At 41.1% G+C, this 20,380-nt stretch overlaps 1 protein-coding gene across 2 annotated transcripts; it reads left to right on the top strand.

Moving 5' to 3' along the window:
* The first annotated feature begins 9,112 nt into the window (after positions 1-9,112).
* Positions 9,113-19,169, top strand: BCL10 (BCL10 immune signaling adaptor). Of its 2 annotated transcripts, XM_027573606.1 has the most exons (4): positions 9,113-9,429; positions 11,091-11,154; positions 14,614-14,902; positions 16,845-19,169. In XM_027573606.1, exons 2-4 carry the CDS (start codon positions 11,122-11,124, stop codon positions 17,198-17,200), a joined length of 678 nt encoding a protein of 225 aa, XP_027429407.1. In that variant the 5' UTR covers positions 9,113-9,429; positions 11,091-11,121; the 3' UTR covers positions 17,201-19,169. The 2 variants fall into 2 exon arrangements, with proteins under 2 accessions (XP_027429407.1, XP_027429400.1); XM_027573599.1 differs by lacking the exon at positions 11,091-11,154 and having other exon boundaries at positions 16,845-19,168.
* Positions 19,170-20,380: the final 1,211 nt, after the last annotated feature.

Below are 20,380 nucleotides of genomic sequence, written 5' to 3'. Positions count from 1 at the left end.
GTATCCCCAAACAGTCAGTAAATTCCTAAGCATCACAAGATGCCAAGTGTAATTGGATTTCTTATGGAAAATGGAGCTGAGGTGTTGCTTAAATTTGGGCCTGGAGACTCCACTGGTTCTCTCAAACCCACACCCTCTCTCCCACTCCTGGCACCATTTTATGAGTTTGGGGCCTCAACCATCAAGCTGCTCTCCCTCCCGAGCTCTAGTCTTACTCTTCTCTACCCCAGCCCCATGTTGCTGCCTGAGAGATCATTCCCCAAAATACAAGTCAAATCCCGTCACTGCCTTTTTCCTTAATCAGGCCTTCTGAAATTGGTATTATGCTTACCAAAGATCCCTTGGTACAAATACACCGAGAGACACAGGTTCATTTGTCAATAGAATCATACTTGGAAAAAGCACAATGGAGTAATTTTTCTTTCCTCTCGAAACAAGAGTGAAATGCTCTTCCCATTTAAAGAGGGTTGACACGCTTTTCACTGCTGTAAGAACTATCTGAAGTTGACATAAACAGCAAAGATTCTGAGGAACTGTGGATGTTTGATAGAGCTAAGCTAATCTTGACAGCAACCCAGATAATCACAAATGGTTGTTTGGGGGTTTGGAGAGCTGACAGCAAGTGCAGTTTAAAGCCTGTGAAGCTAGTTCATTGCCTAGACGTTTAGGAGCTGCTGGTTAATCCTCACATCCAGCAGCTTGAGGTGACTGAAAGCCGAGTAGGTGTACAATGTCCAATCAGAAAGATGGGATCAAGTTTTGCTTCTGCTCTGAAAGTAGGTCCAGAGGGTGTGGGTGCTGCCCAGGGAGAACCAGCACCTAGAGAGGGAGCCTCGGGGCTGAGTTTCCTCAAGACAGCATAGTTAGGGGAGAAACAGCATTGTGACTGAAGGGAATCAAGGTCATCATCAAGAAGAAGGTGCTGACAAGCGTCAGATCTGAAGGATGACTTAATAAGGACTATAAGTATCAAGAATAACAAAAGAGATAATTGCTAACATCTACTGCCCAGGTGGTACACATGAGAAACTAAGCACATTACATGCATTCAATCTATGAGATGAGAGGTTGCTATTTCTTATCCTTTATATGTTAGCATTTCCCAGCATTCCACCTTTATTCCTCCTCTCTTCACATATTTAAAATTATCCTGGATGGATGAGAAACCTCAGGCATAGAGCAGTTAGGAAACTTGCCTGAACTTGAAAAGTAAGTGGTTAAGGAATGACTCAAGGCCAAGTGAAATAATGCTGAAAACCAGACAGTGAGGTGTGAGTCAGAGACCACAAGATGGAGGTCAGGATGGAGGACAGGCAAGGGATGGGTCGAGGCAAGTGGATTAGAGCTAAGGTCAGGACAAGTTACAGAACACTGAATTCTCCCTTAGCTGCATCCTGGTGTGTCATAGAAGTGAAAATGGCTGCTGAGCGGAGCCACGCAGGACTGGATGGGGATAATGGAAAAAGCATGCCGACGTAAAGAAGAATGATTATTTTGCTTTCTTTTATTCTGTTGTGATAAGAACATTTACCCTCCTAAGAAAATTTTAGGTGCACAAAATACAGTATTGTTATCTGTAGGCACAGGGTTGTACAGCAGGTCTCTAGAACATATTCATCTTGATTAACTGAAACTTTTTTTTAAAGATTTGTTTCTTTCTTTTAGAGAGAGAGCACAAGTGGGAGGCACAGGGAAAGGGAAAGAGAATCTCAAACAGACTCCGCACTAAGTGTGGAGCCTGATGAGGTGCTCAATCTCATGACCCTGCTGAGATCATGACCTGAGCTGAAACCAAGAGTCAGATGTTTAACGGACTACGCCACCCAGGCACCTCCATAACTGAAACTTTATATGCATTGAATAGCTTTTAGTTAGCCAGTCATTCAACATGTATTTATTGAACACTGACTGACTCTGTCCACTGAGGCTGCTATAACAAATTACCATTGACCGAGTGGCTTATAAACACATTGGAAATTTATTTCTCACAGTTCTAGAAGATGTAAGACTGAGATCAGGGTGCCAACATGGTCCAGTTCTGGTGAGAGCCCTCTTCCAGGTGACAGACTGCCAACTTCTTGTTACGTCTTCACTTGGCAGAAAGAGCATGGGAGTTCTCTTTCACAAGGGCACTAATCCCATTCATGAGTGTGGAGCCCTAATCACCTTTCATGGGCTCCACCTCCTCATACTCATATTGAGGGTTAGGATTTCAACACGTGAGTTTGGGGGAGACACATTCATTTCAAAAACCTGCTATATACCAGGCACTGTTATAGAAGCAACCCTGAAAAAGTAGATAAAACGCTGGCCTTACGTTACAATTTAGCTGAATAACAATAGATTAAATATTAAACAATAAAAACAGTAAATCTGATGTGTTGTGCTATCACAGCCAGCTCTTTCCAAGGAAAAATCCTGGTGGAACTAAATTAAAAAATTAAGGGTAATATAAAGAAAACAACAACTTCCTATCCTGCAGGCCAACCCCCTTCCTCTGTTGAGCAAAGATTCTCAAGGTTCAGGTGGCTCTGGCAACCTGAACATGGTCTTAGGCTTAGGGTTGGAAGCACTGTCAAAATCACTTAGGCCTTGCCTTCTGCCTTCCAGTTTGTGAATTCCCCTCACAGAAAAAGTTATCTGGGATATGCTTGAACACTTTGCAGGAAAGAAAACTTAGTGTTTCTCAACTCCATCCACTCCAGAGATGTTCCGTTTTTGTTTTGTTTTGTTTACCTTATACTGATCCCCACTAGAGTTCATGTTAACCCTGAGTCCGTCATTAAAAGTATTTTGTTTTCCATTTTGGATTATCCACAAATTAATTTTTTTTTAAATGCCTCCCAGATCACTGTTTTTCACACAATGATCTGGGAAGTTCTGGGTATTGTTCCACTCTGGGCACTCCATAAGCTACACCTTCAATATTCCTTCCCAAATTATGCCTGCGATAGAGCCCTGCTTGGAGTTGGCAAGTGCTGCCTTCTTTCTCCTTCTGCGACCTGTATTTAAGTCCCCTCACTGTTTCACACGGATCTTCATGCCTCATGGATCTTCAGCAGGATCAGGCATTCTTGTTTACAAGATTCCTTCTATATACTCCAAAGGACCATCTGACAGAGCCACAACCTCTGAACTCATGTGAAGCTGTTTTGTTACCATCTCTTCATTCACCAGAGGAGAGTCCATGTGTAGAAACTTGCTATAGACTAAAAAGTCCTCTTACTAGATTTTCCTGAGCTTCAGCTTCTGCTTAATTATGCTGATGCCACCTTCTGGAGTCCTGCTCCATAACTTACCTCCGTAGGTCTTGACGTAGGGCCCATTCCTTAGCTTCCTCGCCTTGGCAGGATGCTCTTGGAAGGCAGCAATTCAGGGTCTATCAAAAACCAGAGCACTCTCCTGTTAATCTTGGGATGTTCTCTGTTGCATTGAGGGAGCTGGACAATCCCATGGTAAGTTTCCTAGCTTTTCTTTTTCCTACCTCAGGCACAGAGAACAGACCGGAATGCATTATATCTTTGCCCTTGCCCCAGGGAATGTTCTTAGCTCCTCTGAACCACACCGCATCCTAAAGCAGTTAGCTCAGTCTACAGCTAGTAGTTCAGAACACTGGCCTTGTAATCAGATGTGCTGAGTTCGAATCCTGATTCTGCTAGGTGGTTGAGGAGTGGCCTTGGGCAAATAATATTTTCTAAGCCTCACAATTCTCATTGTGAAGTGAGTATAATAAAGTATAATGAAGTATAACAAAACCTACCTGGAAGAACTGTTATAGGTATTAAATTGTAACAGCAGAGGTATTGTGCTTGGTTCAGAGCGGCTACGAAATAAATCACTAGCGATCATTTCTTCCCAGGCATTTGTATGACTAGGAGATCTAACACCTCCATCAAGATCTCCTGATAGCACTTCTCCTCAACTATATTTAAGGTACTTTGTCCCATATCATACAAGCCTCTAATACCAAATTCCAGTCTTCACTTCCCAAACAAACCTCCTAGGAACAAGGCAGAGGGACTGATCCCTTCCTTCAAGTTTCCTCAACACCCCCAACAATGTCCTAGTCTCAGAGTATACTTGTGAATGTCCTCTGAGTATTTGTTCAGGCATATGCTTACCACCTGCACCCTCCTGGTCTTTCCTTCCTGAACTGGGAGCCGTCCTGGGACAGACTACTTGGAAAATTCACGAAGTTCCTGAGCGGAACTGTCTGAATTCCACCCATCTTGTCTAGTCATGAAAACCCAGGAGTGTCTGGCTCAGAACTGGCCACTTTTTTCCTCCAACTATTTACAGGAAATTCATAATTGACAATCACTTGGAATAGAATTCATTGCTCAACATGGCACCTGGTATCTGGTAGGAAGTTTTGGAAATAAATCATTAAATAGCAGTTCAAGTACATCTATTAAAGTCCTCTGGTCCAATTTAAATACACCTCTTTCAGGGTGCCTGGGTGGCTCAGTTGGTTGAGCACCTGCCTTCAGCTTGGGTTGTGACCCTGGGGTCCTGGGATCGAGCCCTGCGTCGGGCTCCCTGTTCAGCCGGGAGCCTGCTTCTCCCTTTCCCTCTGCCCCCTGCTTGTGCTCTCTCTCAAATAAATAAATAAAATCTTTTTTAAAAAATCTAAATACACACTTTTCGTATTGTCTTATCAGTCATAAATGGTTTCCTCTTCCCTCCCTCTGCATCCCTATAACAGCTCTCTTTATTGAATGCTTATTAATTGTTCCCAGGTCATATATCTGATAATTGGCAAATCTAGAATCCAACTGTACTGAGTTAAATAGTGTCTTCCCAAAATTCCATGTCTACTGGAACATGGGAACATGACCTTATTTGAAAACAAGGTCTTTACAGATGCATTTGAGTTAAGAGAATGTCATACTAGATTAGAGTGGGCTTAAATCCAATGATTAGTGTTGTTATAAGAAGAGGGAAATTTGGAGACAGAGACAGTAGGAAAACAGAGAAAGCCAGGTAAACATGGAGGCGGAGATAAGAGTCATGTTGCCAAAGCCAAGGGATGCCAAGGATTTCTGGCAACCACTAGCTACAAAGGGGCAAGGAAACAGTCCCAGAGTTTTCAGAGGGGACATGGCCCTGCCAATTTTGAACTTTCGGCCTCCAGCACTGTGAGAGAATACATTTCTGTTGTTTTAAGTCACCCGGTTTATGGTAATTCGTTACAGCAGCCCCAGGAAACTAATACACCAGCCTAAGCCTGTCAGATGCCAAACATCTTCATATTTAGCCACTACGATATGCTGTCTTGTGTTTGTAGTGCCTAAACTCTGTGTTTCATGATACATTTATCAGATGCCTCGTATTTCACAGTAGGAGACAGATGGTGCACCGAGAACTTGAGGCGGGAATGGAGAGGGTGGGGAAAGGTCGAATTATTGCAAGGTAGAGAATGGACAGCGCTATTTCTTGAAAAGGCGCCCAATCCTCATTACAGTCTGACCGTGTGGTTGAGCAGAGAAGGGGAAATGTGTCTGCTTATGAAGGAAGTAGGGTGCAGAAGGAAAGCAGGACTGGAAACTGTAAGGCCTGCCATGAACCAGCCCTGTGATTAGGCACATGACATTCAGATGTGGCTGCTTTGACACAGACTATCGACATGGGAACATTGAGACATGGCCTCAAAAATGAAAGAGTAACCTCTCAGCTTTAAAAAATTCCTAAACTCCTCACTCAGTCCCTCTCAATCCCTGATCCACTCTCCAAAACTCCCACTTCTAACACATAGCAGACATTTAACTTTTTAGCTGAGTAAATGAATAAAGAAGTGCATACTGACGCTAGAAGGAGGTTGGAGGTGTCAGAAATGAGATAATAGTCAACAAAAAGGAAAAAGTCAGATGTATAGAAAGAGTCATGAAAGAAGCCTCAAGAATCGGAGATGTCTGTCACTAACATTGGATAATCAAGAGTGGTAACACAAGGCAATGTGGCAAAATATCAATATTTGTCAAATCTTGGTAGTAAATATAGATGTTTGTAATATTTTTCTTTATAGTTTGGTGTGTCTTAAATGTTTTGTTTAAAAAAAGAACAACAGGGATGCCTGGGTGGCTCAGTCGGTTAAGCATCCAACTCTTGATTTTGGCTCAGTTCATGATCTCAGGGTGGTGAGACTGAGCTCCATGTTGGGCTGTGTGCTGGATGTGGAGCCTGCTTTAAGATTCTCTCTCTCCCTCTCCCTCTGCCCCTCCCCATCATGCCCCCACCCCCTCCCCCACTCACAGGTATGTGTGCATATGCACTCTCTCTCTAGAAAAAAATAAAATATAAATAAATAATAATAAAAGAACAACAGAAGAACAGCCACCTCCTAATGGCTATGTCAAAATGGTTGTGTCAAATTGGCATCGTTCATATCACTTTACTTTGATGGATGCTGAATCCTCTCCTTCATCAACAGAGCTTGTATAACTGGCAAAACAGTTCATTTCCACACACAGATGGACCAATACTTTGGAGAGAACCTGTGGAAATATATAGGAAAAGACATTGCCTTGGGCTCTGTGCTCCTTAGAATTTATGCAAAGGAAATGATAATTCCAAAGAAAAAAGGATGGAGAATATGTAGATGAAAAATTGGGGGACAAAATTGTATACAACAATGACAAATTGGGAATAACTTAAAGTAACCATGGGGGAGTGCTCACCACTGCTCCCACTCTGGTCACACCACCCTCCTTTTCCCCTAGATCACTATGGTAGCCTCCAGCTATCTCTGCGCCCACCCTTACACCTACAGTCCGCTCTCAGCGGCCAGAGTAACCCTTTTAAAAGGAAATGAGGGCACCTGGGTGGCTCAGATGGTTAAGCACCTGCCTTCGGCTCAGGTCATGATCCCAGGGTCCTGGGATGGAGTCCCGCATCGGGCTCCCTGCTCCCTGGGAGCCTGCTTCTCCCTCTGCTTCTCTCTCTCTCTCTCCCTCTCTCTCTCCCTCTGTCTCTCATGAATAAATAAATAAAATCTTTAAAAAAATAAATAAAAGGAAATGAAATCGTGTCCCCACTTCTCTTCCAAAGGTTCCCACCACCCTCGCTGCTACTAACCCTGACCTGAGCCACCACCTCCTGGGGCCTGGATTTCAGGAACAGCACCCTAACTGGTCTCCCCTTTTCCATCTTCTTTCCCCCCAAGGTAACAGTGAAAGTGTTCCTTTTTCAAATCATAAATCGGATTCTGTCATTCCCCTGCTCGGAACTCTCCAGTGGCTTCCCGTTTGACTCAGAGTACACCCATATGACTCAGAGTAAAGTCAGAGTACACATTTACAGTAGCACATAAAGACCTCATCTCCTTCCCAGTCCCCCTGGATACTTTTCGTTGGCTGTTCCCTCTACTAATGTTCTTTTTCTATATGTCCACATGACTCATTCCCTCACTTCCTTCAAGTGGTAACTTAAATCTCCCCTTCTCCGTGAGATCTTCACTAACCACCCTATTTTAAACGTTACCACTCCAGCACTGAGTGCTGAGTAATGTACAGAATTGTTGAATCATTATATTGTACACCTGAAACTAATATAACACTATAGGTTAATTATAGTTGAATAAAAAAATTTTTTGTTGACATTCCATATACCCTCACCCTACTTTCCTGTTTTGTATTTTCTCTTAGTATTTATCATCTTCTAACATAATAACTTTACATATCATTTTCCAAATGTCTATCTGCCCTACTCCAAAACACATGTATGCTAGAATTTAAACTCCAGGAAGAAAGGAATTTTTATCTATTTTGTTCATAGCTTGTTGTTTCCCCAGCACCTAGAACAGTGTCTGGTACATAGTTGACATTCGGTAAATATTTGTGAAATGAAAGCACAAATGGTTAAGTAAGTTGGGCTATACCAAGATGAGGGACGATTAAGCAATCAGAAAAAACTCGACTTGTACTATGTTTCAACTTAGGAAAAGTCATATGATGCAATGTAAATGTTAGAAGCTTATGATGCAACTTGATCAAAACTACATTGGTTTGGCTTTGGCAACATTGTTCTTTTCTGGTTCTTTTGCTTTCCCCTCCCTTAAATGTTAGAGTTCCCAAGAGGTGTCTGACTGGCTGGCTCAGTGGGCAGAGCATGCAACTCTTGATAATTGGGTTGTGAGTTTGAGCCGCCTGTTGGGTGTAGAGTTTACTTTAAAAAAAATGCTAGAGTTCCCAAGTTTGTCTTTGTTCCTCTTGTCATTTCTATCTACCCTCACCGCTTCAAATACCATCCAGTTTATCATGTTGTCCAAACATGTCTTGTGCCCAGGCTGTGTTCTGAACTTCTCACCCACATTACTCATTATTCATATTGTTTTGTATACACGTCTATTAGCAGCTAGATACCATTCTGGGAATAGTTGGCTGTTTATCAGTCTCCCCCATAAAAATAGAACTCTTCCAGTATATGACTAGGACATAAGGACTCAATAAATGTTTGAGTAATACCAGATATAATAAATTGAGTTCAGACTGCGTGCCAAGTACCTCTAAGAACCTTACATATATAGTATCATTTAATTCTCACAGCAGCCCTGTGAGAGGTGTAAGCTAGACGTATCTTCACACAGATGAAAAAGGCAATAGGATTGTAAAAAACAGTGACCAAAAGGTACGCAGACGTTAAATTTGGTCTTAAAACGAGGGGATCATAGGCGGTTTTTCTCTTTCAAAAATTCCTCTACTATTGTAGCTAAGCTGCGTGTGTGTTATGTATGAGCATGCGCCCGTATCTGCACGTGAGCAAATAAGCTAACAACCTCGGAGGGATAATGCAGCACCCGGAAGTTGTAGGGCAAGGTCTGGGAAAAGGGGCAGAACCCAGAGGTACTGAGAAGCGGTGAGCAGTCTGCGGAGGCGGGGCGTGCGGCGGGAGGAGCAACGGGCCCCACCCACGGAAACCAGTCCTTATGGGGAGGCCAAGCGGCTGCTCCTCGCAAATGACGTGCGGGGGCTGTGGGCGGAGCCACTCCTGAGAGGATCCGGCCAGGGGGCAGGGACAGGCTTGGCCCATGGGCCGGCACCGATTGGCTACCTCTGGGATGGGGCGGGTTCTAAGGCTCGCCCAGGCTCGTCGAAGGGCGGGGCCTGCGCCTAAGTCTCCTGGAGAGGAAGGAGCGCGACACGGAACCCCGTTTGGGACGCCTAGGTCTGCAGCGCCCTCGGCCCCAGAGGCGGAGCCGGAAGCTCTACGGTTTCATCCCTAAGCCCCTGTGTTGTAGAAGGGGCAGTTCTCTTCCTCTCGACCCGTTCCGCCTGCCCTTCTCCCCCTTCATCCGGAGGCCGAAGTCCGCTGCCCGGCCGGGCGGTGCTGCCGGAGCTCCCGGACCCGGAAGAAGCACTTACTCCCTCCTCCGCCATGGAGCCCACCGCGCCGTCCCTCACCGAGGAGGACCTGACAGAAGTGAAGAAGGACGTGAGTAGCACAACCTTGCCCGGGCGCCGCCCAGGGCCCGGGGTCGAGGGTGGGCAGGGGCAGGCTGCGGCCCCGCGGGCGAGGAAAGCGGAAACGCGGAGTGGGTGTCCGAGTCGGAAGAGGAGGCTTCGGGTGGAAGAAGCGGAAGGTCCAGGCACCGCAGGACTGCACCCGAGGGACCTTGGTGGAAGTGATCCCTCGTGACCTGTTAATCCACGTTTAAAATCGCTAAAAGTGGGGCTTGGGTTCCTGAAACCTTGTCCAGTGGAGCGTTTCTTCGCAGTCAGCTTCTTGCCCGCTCTTCACTGGTGATTTTTACCCCCGCTGCGCTTTGGAGCTGCGTTGTTGGGAATCGACTGCCCAGGTTCATCCTTGAGTCAGAATCCTTAGGCTGCTGGCTCAACCTGGAGCAAAAGCTGGACCAGTTAAAGGATCCCAAGCAGTGGAGCAAATACGTGAAACTTTTATAAGGGGGGTTGGGGGAAGCTCAACAGCTGAAAGCACAACCTGGAATTCCCCTAGTAAGCAAACGCCCACATATTTAAATTGAGAGGGGGGTGTAGCCGAAAATTAATTTACAGGTAAATGCTGAAAATATTCAGCACCTAAATTACGGTCTTTTGCTTGGACGCTGCAGAACTGCCCAAATCTTAATACTTAATGCTTGTTAAGGTTTTACTTGTTTTGCCATCTGAGATCTATATGAGTACCACTGAAATATCTTTATGTAATTTCAAATTAAACACAGAAACTCAACAGAAAATGAGTTCCGGTTTAACACCTTAGTACTTATACAGGATCATATTTGTGAACTGGACAAGACAGCAGCTTTTTAAATGTTCATCTACCTTAAACTCTTCCCCTTTCCCTCCCTTGAAAGGTTTATTACATTGTACTCATAATTACATAATTAAAATTGGCATGACTCATTAGCAGAAGGAAACTGGATATGACTGGGATTTGTGCCTTAGTTTCCTCATTCAGATTTTTATGGAGCACTTAATATATGGAAAGTACTGTTCTTGGGCCTAGAAAGAAACAAAAAAAAAAGGACAGTCAGGCCTCTGCTTTGTATTCTATTAGAGATAAGACTGGGACATTGATAACTACCATAGAATAAATGAGTGTTGTCTTATATAAGATTTGTGCCAGTGAAACCATGAACTTTAAAAGCTAGGCCTGGGGGCGCCTGGGTGGCTCAGTTGGTTAAAGCGACTGCCTTCGGCTCAGGTCATGATCCTGGAGTCCCCGGATCGAGTCCCACATCGGGCTCCCTGCTCAGCAGGGAGTCTGCTTCTCCCTCTGACCCTCTTCCCTCTCGTGCTCTCTATCTCTCTCATTCTCTGTCTCTCAAATAAATAAATAAAATCTTTAAAAAAATTAAAAATAAATAAATAAATAAATAAAAGCTAGGCCTGTGGTGGTCCAGATTCTTTGTCACACAATTTGCAGTGTTCCCATTTAATCTCTACAGCAGCCTCTAAGGGAAATAATTGTCATCCCCATTTTACAGCTGATAACAAAAGACTGTGAGAGCTTACAAGTGAGCATAATTATAAAACCTGTACACAAACACAGTCGTGAGTGTCTTCCAGGTCTTTATTCATTTTTTTTCTTATCAGTTCATTGATATTACTCATCTCTGTGATTTCAATTTACAGCTATATCAGAAATTCATAACCATGGGGAATCATGAATGGGTTTCAGGAGGTCTATGGAAAAAAAGTACGTGCACATTATTTTTCTTAGAAATTTTTTTCATGCTATTTTCAAAATGGTTGATGACCTCAGAAAGCTTTAAAATTATCATACACATATTTGGACTTCCTTCTTTGTCAGCTCTACGTCCTTATTTCCAAATATCTACAGGAAATCCACTTTTATATTCTGATCATAGAGGAGTTTTAAAAAGCGAAAGGTTATAGCCATAGAGGTGGGACTAAAGCCAGGGGAGTGTGGTATTCATATAAGACAAGAAACCAGGGCGCCTGGGTGGCTCAGTTGGTTAAGCGACTGCCTTAGGCTCAGGTCATGATCCTGGAGTCCCGGGGTCCAGTCCCACATCGGGCTCCCTGCTCAGCAGGGAGTCTGCTTCTCCCTCTGACCCTCTTCCCTCTCGTGCTCTCTATCTCACATTCTCTCTCTCTAAAATAAATAAATAAAATCTAAAAAAAAAAAGACAAGAAACCAGTATTTCAAGGAGGGGGGGAGTGGTCACCCGCATCCATGCTGCTGAGAGGTAAGATGAAGACTGACAGGTATGAGATTTGACAGTGAGGAGCTTATTCGTGACTGAAAATAATAGTGACACAGAGTGGAAATGAATTGGGAGATAAGTGGAGTCCTGGTATATAGACAAGTGAAATAAATGCACAGGGTGCTATAAGGACAGAGGAGAGGGGTGCCTAAGTCCTTCTGGGGAGTTTAAGCAAAGCTTCCTGAAGGAGATGACCACTGTGATGCATCGTACATGAAAAATAGGGACTTAGGGTATGAGAAGAGAAAACCAGACAAAGTAACAACACAGAACTATAGAGTGACAAACAGCAGTTTTTAGGTAGAACATAAAGTACCAGGACAGGTAGAGGTGGTGATAGACTAAGCTCCAGAGATAGGTAGGATCCATATTTTAAAGTACCCTGTCTGCCATTATCAAACAGCTATTATTTATTGAGTACTTACTGTGTATCAGAGACTGTGTCAAGTCCTCATATTCACTGTCCTACTTAGTCCTTCTAGCGGTCCTGCAGGTAAGTATTTATCACTATTTTATAAATAACCCAAAGCTTAGAGAGGTTAAGTTACTTGCCCCAGCTCTTACAGGAGTATATGGCAGATAGAAGATCTGAACTGAAGTTGGCCTGATCCAGAGCCACACCTCTGACCTCTCTACTATTCTGCCAAAGTTAAGGAACTTTATCTTTTAAGTTGGTGGAACACACCAAGTTTTAAATTTTTACAAAATTAACTGACAACATTTCAGTATTAGTAGAATTCACATAACACTTCAGATTTCCATTTTCTCTTGAAAATTTGGAAGATTTGATAGATGTGTGAAGGAGAAATTTGAGCAGGAGGAAAGAAATAGGAAGTACAGCTAGGTGTCTTGTTTGTTAATAGTCCATGCAACATATGATGAAGACCTGAGCTAAGGCAGTGCTAATGATAGAAATGAAGTGAAGGTGCAGATTAGATAAACATGAGGGGTAAGTTGGCAGGACTTGGTGGGTGGGTGATCAGAGGTGGCAGGTGAGCAAAAGAGAGGAAGTGGAGGATGAGTTGTAGGTTTATTGCACAATCAGACGCATGGTGGTACTCCCAAATGAGTTAAGAATATCAGAGGAAAAGGACAGGCAAAGATAACAAATTTGGTTTTGGACAAGTTGAATTTGAAGTACGTTTGGGATTTCTAACTGGAGAAAGTCTCGATCACATACACAAACTTGGGGATCATCAGCATATAAATAGTAGAGATGACAACGGATGAGTTGTTTCAAGGAGTTCAGCTTTGAAATCTATTCTCTCCACCCCCACAGCTTAAATTCATGCACTCAGCATAGTTTACGTAAAATATTGCAGCAGTCTCCTTATGGTTCTCCCCCGGTCCTCTCCAAAAGTTTTTTAATTGCTTCTTATTTATAAACCTTTGATGAATCTTTTGGCTACAGGGAAATGTATGTTTCTCAACATGTTAAAAAAATTCTTCCATAATCCAAACTGTTTCCCTTTCAACTTCATTTCTTACCACTGTTTCACATGCACCCTGCATCCCAGCTACCCCAGACTTGTTAGTATTCCCCTCTGTGCACCTTCATGCTACAAGTATAGCCTCTGTAAATTTCCCAGGTCACGGAGGTACAGTTAGTTTTTCCTCTGTGCTTCCCCAGTACTTGTGTTTTTGTTTGTTTGTTTGTTTTTTCTGGGTCATATCACATTGTCTTAAAATTATTGGCTTGTGTCTTGTATGTGCTCTCCAACTAGACCATGTGCCCTTTGTGTACAGGATTCAAGTTTTGTTCATCTTTGTATGCTCAGCACTTGGCATATTAGGTATTTAGATATATGAAATGTTTGTTTTGTGAATAAATAAATGAATGTGGGAGTTCAGTGGACTGGGAACTGTAGGAACCCTTCACCCAGCCTACTTTCCTGCCACCACGTACTCGGATACTTCGAAGGTCTTCCATTGCCTTTAGCTCATCATGATAAATGTAAGTCAAATTAGTCATCATCATCTTCATCACTAACATTTGTTGATGACTTACTATTTGCCAGGCACTTTTCCAAGTACTTTACATACATTATTTTATTCCTCATAATACTCAGATGAGGAAACTGAGGCACCAAGGAGTTAAGTTAGTTACCCAAGATCACATATCTAGTAAATGGAAGAGGTAGAATACAGTCACTGGCATCAAATTATTAATGCTATTTATTGGAACCCAGATCAGCTTTCTGCCAAATAAGCTCCCTGGGGCATTTCTCAGATCTAAGCCTGTTTTCTGTGATTTCCTTTCCTTCATTTCTTTAATTTCTTCCAACATTCACTATTTCTTTAGTGTACTCCCCCTGTCCCACGCCCACCTCCCTTCTACCATCTGACTCACAGAGTTAGGGTATAGTCTTTCCAACTAACTCCCAAGATAAATACATTATGGACTGTTACGGTTTTACTCTAGGAAATACACTCCTTGGTTTTACCCAAGGAGAATGGAAAACTAACAAACATGAGAAAGTTACAAATTACAAGGCCTCACTAAGTTATCCTCTTTGATCCTGACTAATTCTGGATTCCTTGCTAAATGGTAACTAAAATGTATGGAAGCCTCTGCTCTCATCTTTACCCCTGAAGGTGGAGGCCCTGAGCATACCTCCCTATTTCCACAGACCCAGGCCCTTTAGATTTGACCAGCTTCCTCCTCACAATAGCCTGCTCTTGGTTTATAGGTGTGAAGGTGAGATTAAAGCAGGACAGAAGCTGCAAGGAATGTTTAGTCTAGGACCGACTTCTGTCTACTTGGCCCTTCGTCTTAATAATATGGATATTAGTAGTCCTGAGCCTCCTGACTTGAGTACGTTTTCTCCCACCAGTTAAGATTCCTAACTAATAATCAGTCACCTATGTGATTTCCTCAAGGGTTTAAAAAAAAAAAAAGCACTGAAGCACAGTTTTATGTCTTTTAGGCTTTAGAAAATCTGCGTGTATACCTATGTGAAAAAATCATAGCTGAGAGACATTTTGATCATCTACGTGCAAAAAAAATACTCAGTAGAGAAGACACTGAAGAAATTTCTTGCCGAACATCAAGTAGAAAAAGGGCTGGAAAATTGTTAGACTACTTACAAGAAAACCCCAAAGGACTAGATACACTGGTTGAATCTATTCGGCGAGAAAAAACACAGAACTTCCTGATACAGAAGATTACAGATGAAGTGCTGAAACTTAGAAATATAAAACTAGAACATCTGAAAGGTAAGATATTTTGGTGTCCAAGAATTCATTTACATGTGACAATGCTTTTAAAAGTAAAATACAAGGGATGCCTGGGTGGCTCAGTCGTTAAGCATCTGCCTTCGGCTCAGGTCATGATCCCAGGGTCCTGGGATCGAGTCCCACATCGGGCTCCCTGCTCGGCGGGAAGCCTGCTTCTCCCTCTCCCACTCCCCCTGCTTGTGTTACCTCTCTTGCTGTGTCTCTCTCTGTCAAATAAATAAATAAAATCTTAAAAAAAAAAAAAGTAAAATACAAAACAAAAAACAGAAATGATCATTTTGTTTTTATTCAAAAAGTTTCAGCTTCAGAATTATATTTGATTTACATTTTTTTTTATCTTATGTCATTTCACTGGAAAAGTGGAATATCACTCAGTGTTCTGTATTTGTATTTATTTAACAGTACCGTTTATACAAAACTTTAATGAAATCCCGGTATACACATGAGTTTGTTTCTGAAGTGTGCATAAGATCAATCTATTCAGAAGTAACCCCTGAAAATACACATCACACATGAAGAACAATATATAGGCAAAGTCTTTTTATAGTAAGTCCAACTCTGATGGTTCTTCTTCCACCAGTTGATCACAGAATGAAGTGGTTGGCATATGCTTGTAAGAATCATGTTATAGAAGTTATCCATAACTTTAAACACTAGAGTCACACTCGGTCTGGCATGATGAGAGAGACGTGGGAATGGAAGTTGATTAATGGCATAGCAAATTCACTTCCTGTATTTCACCCTCACCCTGGAACACACACTCAGAGAAATACTACAGAGAATTGCCTGCACTGTTTAAATCCTCCTCTCCCCGCAAACCCCCTCTCTCTCTCCCTGTGCCTTTCTCTAGAGCACTTAAGATAAATGTGCATATGATGTAGCTCTACCCCAGGTGTTCTAGGCACTGGGGATAGAGAAGAGAGTAATTTAGGGCTCTGCCCTTAAACTCTGTCGGTCCATACTGGGAATCATTGGAAGTCTCCCCTCCTGAGCCATATTTAAGAAAATAGTTTCTATAGCATGGAACAGAAATGCTGAATGTATTGTGAAGTTGAAAAGCTAGTGGGGAAAAAAATGACATATAAATGTACTTTATAGACTTCTCAGATTTTACATAAAATTTGTCAGCTCAGGAGGTTCTGTGCCTTTAGACAGTTAGGTTAAATATTTGCTAAGACTAACAGAAAGATAAAATTTGTGTGTGTTTATTCTTTCACCCCGAGGCTAATTGTTACCTGTACCCATTGGATATGGTTAAATTCTTTGATCTGAGCAACCACTGTCATTTAAGTGAACTGTTAGGTTGAGAACCGGGACGTTATTTAATGTGAAGAGGAGACCTGGGTTATAGTTCTTACTTTCCCATGAAGTAGTTCTGGAATATTGGGCATGACTTGACTGTTTGGGGCCTCTATTTTTTATTTCTGCTAGTAAGAAGCTATCCCAAGGGACCTCTGACATGTCTAACACCCTGGGATTCAAGAATCTGTAATTGGTAGTGATTAACTCAGAATTTTAGCATATGCTCTGTTTAAAGTTTGTTTTTTATTGGGTAATACGTTTTGTGCCAGAATGCTAAAGAATATTAGTTGTGACAGCTGTTTCTTATTTTATGAAAAATTTTAGGGGCTACTTAATTTTTTCTAGGTCATTCAGTGGTTAAGTATATAAGGATACAAACTAAATGTGAATTATAGCATGTCATTTAGCTTCCTTAAGACTATTTCCTTATCGAAGAAATAAAAATAATGGTATACTTCATAGTTGTTGGGAAAAGCAAATGAAACATGAAATGGATTATGACAGAATTTATAAATTGCTGTTTAAATCTCTGTTGTGTGGTAACTAGCTTATAAGATGGGTATGTGTTCAATTTTTTAAGTTACTTTTTCATTTACATCTGAATACAATTTTATTGTAGGACTGAAATGTAGCAGCTGTGAGCCTTTCCCAGATGGAGCCACAAACAACTTCTCTAGATCAAATTCTAATGAGAGTAATTTCTCTGAAAAACTGAGAGCATCCACTGTCATATACCATCCCGAAGGAGAATCCAGCACGGCCCCCTTTTTTTCTACTGAGTCTTCTCTGAATTTGCCTGTTCTTGAAGTCGGCAGAACTGAAAATCCGACCTTCTCTTCAACTACGCTTCCCAGACCTGGGGACCCCGGGGCTCCTCCTTTGCCACCAGAGCTGCAGTTAGGAGGAGGAGGAACGTGTGGAAACTCTAGTGAGATGTTTCTTCCCTTGAGATCACGTGCTGTTTCCCACCAATGACAGTTTACAGCCTCTTAATCTTTTTTAATAATGACAAGAAATATTTGAAAGGATATCAATCTTTTTATAAAATTGCTAGAATGACAACATTTGATATATGTCTTTTAAAAAGCAATGGAAGCATACTTTGTAAATAGACTTTTTTAGGACAAAAGAAGCATACTTTTAGATAGCTGAAGAAAATCGTGTTGATCATGTAATTTTCAGTGTTTTCTTTGCATTTTTGAGGTATGGAGTGTTCACATTTTTTGTTTTAAGACTAACTTTAATAGGGAATATTTCTCTCTTTAAGAATAGTCTGAGGCTGGGTATAATGTCTCAGTGCATTTGTACTGGAATTTTCACAGTCTAATAGTCCTTTCCAACATACAGCAGTACATTTTCAGATTAAGCTACATCTATATGGTAATAAAGCCAATCACTGACAGGAAAACTGCCAGTGTACTGAAAAGAATCTCCCACTCCCTTGAGCTTAGAGACACTTACAGAGTCCCCTTCTGATGCGGAGGAACATCTAAGGGAGTTTGAGCCACCTAAGATCTCAATTTGCCAAAATACAATTCTTGTTAACCTTACTAATTAATACTATTTTCTTAGGATTTTCACAATCTTTGCTTATCATTTTCACTCCTACAGAAAAATCTCGGCAAAAGCCTGCAATTGCGTGTAATTTGGTGAGATTTTAAAAATATTTTTCTGTACTTTTCATTCTCTTTTAATGAGGACCACTGTACAAGGTGAAATAACTAGGACAGAATGTTGTGTGTGTGTATCTATGTGCCAGTTCTGTCTTCAGTACTGTTTGGAACAAGTGGGTCATTAGCCTGACTTGTGTTTTTATTATAACAGAGTTTGACTAATTTTACACCTTTATAAATTTTATGCTGTCATTGTTTTTATTTAAGTTATAATTCTGCCTATTTCCTGATATATTCTCATATATTTCCATTACTTTTCAAAAGCAAAGGTGGAAATATGCTATTAACAATAAAAGTTTTTCAATTGTGCTATTTTTTTGGAAGTTTCAGGTATTTCAATAGGAAGTAAATACCTAAAATACATTTTTTATGTGTACCAATTTTTATAGAAACATTACTTCAAGTTGTGAGATCAAGTTGCATTTCTGGATAGACTGATGCATTTATCAATCACAAAGAAGATTGACATATTCTTTAGATAAATTTTTTTCAAGCTTGGATGATTTTTATAGTGTAACATTTCCTAAAGATTATGGGAAGCATGTTTCCCATTCCTACGCCTTCAGTGAGGCATAAGAAATAGTGGCATTACATTTAAAGAAGTCTCGTTAAAAAGCAGAAGCAGGCTTTTCATTTCATTAATTAAAATAAAATTTGGTTATGTGGTTACTTGGAGTAGAATTTACTCAGAATCAAAAAGAATTTAGATATGCTGTATCATCTACATTTATAGTTTATAACACTGAGTTTTCTTTCAGACTGTCAACTATACAGACAATAAAATTAAGGTTTTAATAAACTTAGCCTTTGGGTTTTCTGAATCCTATGAAGTCAATTTTTTTTTCCTTTAAACTCTGAAAACCACCTGTTGCTGAAAATATATAAATTAGAATGTCAGACTGACAGGTTGGTAAAGGCAGGAATGAAAAAGTTACTTTTTACAGATACCATATTATCACTTCATACAAAAACAACAATTCAGAACTCACTTTTAAAATTTTATCTTAATTAAAAGACTTTATTTTTTAGCATGGTTTTAGATTTATTGAAAAATTGAGCAGAAAGTACAGACTTTCCCATTTTCACATCTTGCATTAGTGTGGTACATTTGTTAGAATTGATGAACTGGTCTTGAAACATTATTAACTAAAGGTAGTAGTTTACATTAGGATTCACTCTGTGCTGTGCAGTTCTACAAGTTTTCTTTTTTTAAGATTTTATTTATTTAGAGAGTGCATGCGCTAGCAGAGAGAGAGGCAGAGGGAGAGAATCCTCCAGCAGACTCCCCACTGAGCACGTAGCCAGATGCAGGGCTCAGTCTCATGACCCTGAGAACATGACCTGAGCCAAACTCAAGAGCTGGACACTTAACCAACTGAGCCACCCAGGCACCCTGGTTCTGTAGGTTTTGATAGATTCATAAAGTCATGTATCCACCAGTGTGATATACAGGACAGTTCCACTGCCCTAAAAATTTCCTTTGTTCCACTTACTCATCTCTTCCTCTTCCCTCCCCCTTCTAACCCTGGCAACCACTGATCCTTTTATTGTCTCTGTACTGTTTTTTCCGGAATGTCACATAGTTGGAATCATATGTAGCTTAAGTAGTATGTAGCCTAAGTTTCCTCCAAGTCTTTTCGTGGTGAGCACACCTTTTCATGAGGTGATTACACATCTTTGGTCAGCATGTTGCTCTTAGTGCAAGGTCAAACACTGGCAAACTAGGAACAGGCCAGAATAATGGCAAATTTTTGTTTCGTTTTAATTATTTTTAAGAAGTGTTTTGGTTCTGTTTGGGAGTTTCGGGGTTTATTTTGATAAACAGTTTTTATTTTAATTAATCTAATTTATCAATCTTTTGTGGTTAGTGATTTCTGTCTCTTGTTTTAGAAATCTCTGCTTATCTCAATGTCATGATGATAGTCTCCTATTTTTTTTCTGGAAACTTAGTTGCTTTAGTTTCACAATTGGCCATATAATTCATTATAAAGTGATTTCTGTGTATGGTATAAAGTAGAAGTCAAGTCTTACAGGTACTGCTTTTTCACCTAAGTAATACAGAAGGGAGCAGAAATTTCCAGGCTCTGGTCTTATCTTGCATCAGTGGATAAATATACACACTTTTGACTTTGGGAAAAAAAGCAAACCAAGAAGCAAATCTGTCTATAGTTGTTAAGTGCAATCTTATGAAGCCTACCTGAAAGCAGAGCTAAAACAAACTCAGAATAAAGTAAATGATTCAACATCGCACAACTGTTTAGAATAAAAATCCAGGGCTGTTTGGCTCCACAGTCAATGTTCTTTCCACAACTCCATGTTCTTCTTAGTATTTCTTAAATAACAAAGTTAAGAGTGGAGATTATTTTTTCACTCATTTAGTAATTATTGGAGTACCTTTTATTCTAGGTGCTGGAGATACAGTGATAAAACAAAATCTGTGTTCTCAAAGAATTCATACTCTAGTTGGGGGAGGTAAAATAGA

Source organism: Zalophus californianus, chromosome 4, assembly GCF_009762305.2.
Source record: "Zalophus californianus isolate mZalCal1 chromosome 4, mZalCal1.pri.v2, whole genome shotgun sequence".
In the NCBI taxonomy this organism is placed as follows: domain Eukaryota; kingdom Metazoa; phylum Chordata; class Mammalia; order Carnivora; family Otariidae; genus Zalophus; species Zalophus californianus.
This window is presented reverse-complemented; position numbering and strand designations above follow the sequence as displayed.